The following is a 6,305-nucleotide window of genomic DNA, read 5'->3' as shown; positions in this document are numbered from 1 at the left end:
ATAAGCTTGGATATAAAGAAAATAAAAATTCTGGCTACAAAATGAATGTGTGCTGTTTTTCAATGGAAGGGTCTATCTACTCTTTCTCAAAAGGAGCCATTAATGCTCCATGAAGCCTCAGCTCTGGGGAGACCCCCCACATGCGAGGTGTTGGAGGGAGGGATGTGCTGCTGGGATTCCGTCACTGTATCTGAATTCATTGACCACCACGACTGTTCTTGTAAATGCCTTTGACTTGGCATCAGCAGGAAGAACTTCCCACTTTTTGAACAGCAGAGATTGCAAAAGGCTCCTGTAAGATGTCTAATGCATCAGCAGCCCCTGACTCTGTGCTGAGTGAAAAACCTAAGAAGGTTGTAGCAGTCTCTCCACTGATGAATCTGCACAATTGTAAACACATTGCAGCTGCTCTGACCACTTTTTTCAAGCTAAACCTCTGAATTCTCTGCAAGCTAACCTCACTAGAGCATCTGAGCTCAAGTGTCCGTAAGTAGTTCCCTCTGGATTTCAAGCAAGTTTGACCCAGTGGTGTTGAGTGGAAGATAAAATCTGGAATTTAATATAATATTCAGAAGATGTTCTTGTCTTAGGTTCTAGAGAAGTATATCAAGAATAAGTCTTTAAAAAGTTTTAAATTGATGTTTTTATTGGTTTATTTTTTTTCTCACATGAAAACAGTGAAGGGACATCTCACAAACAATACTGATAAATCAGAGGGAACTGCACAGACATGAACTGGAGGTACAGTGCAGCATCAGGATTCCAGCCTGTTCTTTGAAAGGTATGAACAAAACATTTCTTTATAGTAGGAAGGCTACAGTGAGAGCAAGCTGCTGCAGGGCCGCTCTGGGAGCAGATGAGCAGAGGAGATTCGTATCATGTGTAGAAGGAGCCTGACAACACACAGACTGTGCTCAGTTTCAAGCCAGGTCTGACACTGCTTAGTTGGGGCCGATTTACCTTGCTGCATCTCTCATCAGTGGAACTTGCTGTCATCAGATAGTAGCTAAAAAGCCCTCAGCAGAGTTCAGGAGTACAGAAAGTGGCATTTGTACCCGGCAGGCTGTTCAAGAGGCAAGAGGTTCTGGCCTTGCTTCACCTCCCAGGTAAGAGGGAATGGGACCAGATTGAATTTCACAAGCTACTTTTTTTTTCTTCTTCTTCTTTCTGGGTTGTTGAAGAATTTGTTCTGGCCTGGGGGCAGCACTCACTGCTTTGCCTCTATAGTATGGCAAGGTCCTGAGAGGGGAACAGGTAGAAAGTGGCTGATATTTTAATTCTAGAGCCTTATTATCTACAGCAACCCAGAAAGCATTGCTGCTTTCCTGTCTGCCAGCCAGTGTCAGTGCTGTAAGGCACAAAGTTCTCTTTTAGGGGTGTTTTATAGTGTTAAATCGTTTACAGAAATGGTTACATTCTTCAGAAGTGTTTATTAAAAACACTGTTGGAGATGGGACTCTGAACTTCATGGTTTTCAAGTAGCTCTTCTTAAAGTCTGCTGGGTACAGAAGGCATTGGTGATGAGTGCAGCAGCTTTTGTGCTGGAAAACTTTGGCACATGCTTTGGTATCAGCTCACGGGGTGACTTTTTAAAGAAGCTGCTCAACCCTGTGCTGTTTCCATTCTGCACTGGCATATGCTCTGAGTGTAGCAGGTGAAGGGTGCTGTACCCCAGCTGGTGGCATTATGCATCCTAGGTTTTCTTGCAGGATGATTTCAGACCAAAAGCCAGTTTTGGTTTCCTGCTCACTCTGCTGCTGTGGCCTCCTCACAGCATGAACCTATATGATGTGCAGAGAAAAGCCCAGTGATTAGAGTGGGAACTGAAGAGATAAAAAGATCTTACCTTCAAAGACCAAAGCTTCACTGTTTCCAGGCTTCCCAGATGCTGTGCTCCCACGAGGAGGAGGGACAGAGGCCCCTGACAGCCCGTTGTGCCTGCTGTGGGTGGCTGACGCTTGCCTTTCCCTGCTGCAGATGCTGTAGATGGAGATTGCAGATGGCACGTGTCAGCGACTCCCCCAGGAGCACAGCTTAGCCCTGGTCAGTGTACAATTACTTGCATTTGGGCCAGATTCAAATCAAAAGAAAATGTCCTGCTGAGATACTGTATCTCAGTGGACTTGGGAATGGCAACTTTAGATAAAGGAACTGCACTTTCTTGTGGTGCAAACTAATGTTTAACTCTTCAGAGTTGCTTGATGGTGATCCAGTCGCATGCAAACCAAGATGGACCTATAGATAAAGGAACTGCACTTTCTTGTGGTGCAAACTAATGTTTAACTCTTCAGAGTTGCTTGATGGTGATCCAGTCGCATGCAAACCAAGATGGACCTATTTCTCTGTTTGGCCAAACCAGAGAGCTGTACACTCAGGTAGCAAGTGCTAAAAGGGCATGTAATTTCAACTCATCATTTACTGATGAGTTGAACAGTAAGTTGAGATCATTATGTTCTGTACAACATATTCTGATCTCAGGCATAAGGACATATTTATTGCAGCCATTTATTCCAGCAGTGTTGGTAAAGTGTGCAGGGCTGAAGGAGCTGGACAGAGCAAAGAGGCCTGTGGCAACTTAAGGAGGTAAAACTGCTTGCAGCAAGCTGTACAAGACAAATCCTGCATCCTGCCTGGAGCAAGGAAGGTGTGGTGTGCTGGATCAAACAAAGCCCAGGGTTCTGGCCCAAATGCAAGTGATTTTAAACTGCCAGAGATAAGCCCATTGGGTTTCAGCTGTGGTTGAGGTGACCATGGCACAGATACCACATGCCACAGCTGGCCTCCACTTGCCCAACAGGTCTCCATCAGCTTGAGGCAGTGTCTCCTCCTCCTCCTGGACATGACCATTCCACATCAGAGCAGGGAACCTGAATGTCCCAGCGTGTGGATTGCTGTGCACCGAGCAGCACTGGGACAGCAGCTCCAGACAAGCAGAGAGCTCCAGTGAAGGTAAGAGCACAGCCTCTGGATCACCCCGAGTCCTTCTCAGGATCTGAGATGAAGCTTTGTTGGGGTAGCAACAGAGAGACACTGCTTCTCTGCTCCTCCATGTGTTTCTAGCTCCCTTATTGCCCGGAGCCATGATAATCAGTGCCCATTGCCACATGGAATCATAACTGGATAAGCGATGTTTGCACTTTTCCTAACACAAAGCTGTTTAAGAGTCTGGATTTGAGAAGAGTATTTTTTTAGAAAACATTTCACTTTGGGTGAATGGGTCCAGCAGAAACTATACTTTCTTGTAGTCATAAGTCCAGGCTCAAAAAAAAAACTCCAAGGCTACCTTGCCCCAGTCGCATTAGCCTAATGAACCACCAGATCACTGGTGCCTCCTTGGGCCACTGACAAGGGACAGCTGCCTCCTCAGCCTCACGTGCTGTGCCTGAGATGAAACAACTCCTATACACACTCCATTTTGTCACCGTTAGCCTGGATACTGCATATTCAAAATGGAGTCAGGGCTGTGCTACATCTGAGACGCACCAGCAGTTGGTAACTGCAAAGGTTTAGGATGGCAGTTAACAACAGTTTGAGGACAGAGGTGTTTGTGCAGCAGCAATTTCAAGTAAACCTGACTGCAGAGAGCATGGCCCTACCAAGAGAGACATTAACTGCAGGAGCCAAGAAAGCTACATTTCATTTGCTTCTTTGACAAACTGTTACTTGCCTTCTTAAATTTGATCCAAGCATACCAAAGCCTTGTCCAGAGATGGATTCTGTGAATTGCCGTGGATGGCAGTGTTACAGCAGCATGAGTCTGATAGACTGGGGCATCCTGGCCACCGGCAACTGACTGACTTTCTTGGAAACCTCCTCATGAAGAAATAATCTTCTTTTAGAAGAACTGAAGACTGTCATCTTGATTGTGAGCATCTGGCTACTCTGCACTCCCTGTGAGCCTGGAGCACATACTCTAAACCTCTGCAGGTTTTCTTTAATTAAAAACAAAATTAGATGTAGTCATCTCCATGACAACAACAGCAACATTTAAAACTTGGCAAGTTGTCGTAACAAAGCACTGGAGGTGTTGGGGGCTCTGCAGTGGGCTGCTCATTTCCTAAGAAGCTCATGGAGCCAGCGCCTGCTTGCTGGGATGAGACAACAGTGCTGTGAGCTGTTTGTCTGCAAAAGCCCTTCACACTCAATGGATTCAATCAATAGGTTCAAACCTGCACTGCAGCAGAAGAGCTCCTCGCCCCTGTAATCTTCCACCACCCCTGAGCGTGCATGCAAAGCTGGTGCCACATCTTACTGGAGAAATTGGGTGTTTTAAACATCTCCTTGTGCTGCCTCCAGAGTAGGAGGGTTCTGACTCTGTCTTTTACTTTAAAAGGAGCAGTGCTTCCTCTCGTCTTAATGCTAGGGGTAAATACTGCAGGAACAAGCAGCTGTGGTCCCACAGTCTGCAGAGGTGCAGACTGTGTATTTGCTGATGGACATGGCAGTGTGGCTGTGCATGCAGGATGTGTGAGTGTACTCAGGCCTGTGTGTGCCCCTGTGCTTTCGGCCTCCTGCCCAGCATGAGGAAGGCTCTGGTAACAGGAAGCCTAGAATGCTATTCCTATGGCCAAGTCCATGCTCTGCTGGACCACTTGCCTCTGGAAAACAACAACACAGGGCTGGCTCATACGGAGATGCCCTCCAGTTTGACTTTTTTGCTTAGAAGACCCTCTGTTGTGGGGTGTGTGGAGTCAGATACCAGACATGTAAGTGCCAGGAAGGACTAGTGGATGTCCCATCACTGCTGCAGCACCCTGGGGCTGGGCTGGATGGCCACTGGGTGCCCACTGCTGGGACTACATCCCTCCACAGGAAAGCAGAGAGACCTTGCTCCACGCCTCTGGCTCGGTGGTTGGACAAAAATACTGCCATGGGTCTGCCAGCACCTCCCCGCTCACCCACAGCCCAGAGCAGTCACAGCACACACACATGCAGTCTCTGCTGTAGTGCGAGTCTTTATTGGGTTGGGTGTCCAACCAAAAAAAAAAGCTGTGCCCCAAAAAGGCCCCTCACAGCAGAGGGCACCGCTTCCCCCCTACATGAGGAACCTGGAGAGGTCCTCCTTGATTTCAGCCTCATCCCACGGCCCATGGATGTTGTCCTTGAGCTGCTGAAGCCGGATGAGGCAGTAAGGGCAGAGGCAGGAAACGGAGAGCAGCAGTGAGGCAAAGAGCACAGCACCCACACTAGAGATGCTCGCCAGCCCCACAAGGGCAACCAACGCGAACAGCGCGGTCACCCCCACATAGCAGTATGGCGTCCGGGCCTTCAGCTTCTTCTGCAGCATGGGCCAGAGGGCAAAGATCTGCATTGCAAAGGTGACCATGACAAAGGCATGGAGGGAGCGAGGCAGGCGAGAGGCCAGGCACACCGAAGCGAAGATGGCCATGTTGAGGGACAGCGTGCTGGACACGATGGCGGCGTTGGCGCCGTAGTCGAAGAAGATGAGGTGGCCGAGGAGCATGAAGGCCGACATGGCGTAGATGGTGTCCGTGCTGATGGACTCCGTCAGTGTCTTCAGCACTGGTGAGAAGCCGTAGGTGAAGGCAGTGAACACCAGCGTGCTCTTCAGGTCTGCCCACCGTGTCCGCCCGCTCTGCCGCCGCCCGACCCCGGTGTCAACGGCATCAAAGAGGACGTAGCCAAGCAGAGAAGTGAGCAGGGCTGCCCCAAACAGCCCCTGCGGGCTCAGCACCCCGGCATCCATGTACCACCAGGTTACAACAAAGACACACACGCTGCAGAGCTGCTGCACCACCACCCCCGACTCGAAGACCACGTTCCAGTACTGGTACTGGCGGGCATGGATGTTCTTCCGCAGCTCCTCCAGGAACCGCTGGTCCACGTAGTTATCGGGGAAGGGCTGCCGCTCGTACAGCACCTTCTGCCAGCACCGCCTCGGGCTCGTCTCCACCTGCGCACAGACCATCCTCCCACGGGCTGCCCCAGAGGAGGCCTGCACGCGGCTCCGCTCCTCTCCTCCGCTCACAGCCTGACGATGCTCTCAGAGACCTGGGAAAGAGCAGGGTGCGGGTTAACCGTGACGTAAGGTCCCCCCTTGGGCTGCGGGACGGCCATGGGACTCGGGCAGCCCGCCCGGGACAAAAGGCAGCGAGCGAGCAAGAGCGGCTGCGCATCCCTCCTCCCTCCGAGCCAGCGATCCATTCTGCCGGCCCGCCCTGCTCCAGCCGCGAGGACGGCGCTCACCCCCTCCCCGCCCGCCCGGCTACACCGCACCGCGCTCCGCGGCTCCCTCCGGCCGCCGCCGCCTCCGCCGGGCCCGGCGCGGCGCAAGGGACGCCGGG

At 50.8% G+C, this 6,305-nt stretch overlaps 1 protein-coding gene across 3 annotated transcripts; it reads right to left on the bottom strand.

The window, feature by feature from the left end:
- Positions 1-4,935: 4,935 nt before the first annotated feature.
- Positions 4,936-6,305, bottom strand: PIGC (phosphatidylinositol glycan anchor biosynthesis class C). Of its 3 annotated transcripts, none has more exons than XM_048944532.1 (2): positions 6,238-6,305; positions 4,936-6,012 (listed from the first exon to the last, which is right to left on the bottom strand). In XM_048944532.1, the coding sequence occupies exon 2, from the start codon at positions 5,927-5,929 to the stop codon at positions 5,036-5,038; it is 894 nt and encodes a 297-aa protein (XP_048800489.1). In that variant the 5' UTR covers positions 5,930-6,012; positions 6,238-6,305; the 3' UTR covers positions 4,936-5,035. The 3 variants fall into 3 exon arrangements, with proteins under 3 accessions (XP_048800489.1, XP_048800491.1, XP_048800492.1); XM_048944534.1 differs by having other exon boundaries at positions 6,208-6,287; XM_048944535.1 differs by having other exon boundaries at positions 6,233-6,250.

This window comes from Lagopus muta, chromosome 5 (genome assembly GCF_023343835.1).
Source record: "Lagopus muta isolate bLagMut1 chromosome 5, bLagMut1 primary, whole genome shotgun sequence".
Taxonomy (NCBI): Eukaryota; Metazoa; Chordata; class Aves; order Galliformes; family Phasianidae; genus Lagopus; species Lagopus muta.
The sequence above is the reverse complement of the archived record's forward strand: the minus strand, read 5'-3'. Positions and strand labels throughout refer to the sequence as shown.

Excerpts from the sequence above, each read along its gene's own strand:
- PIGC (XM_048944532.1), bottom strand. The coding sequence starts at position 5,929 with ATGGTCTGTGCGCAGGTGGAGACGAGCCCGAGGCGGTGCTGGCAGAAG.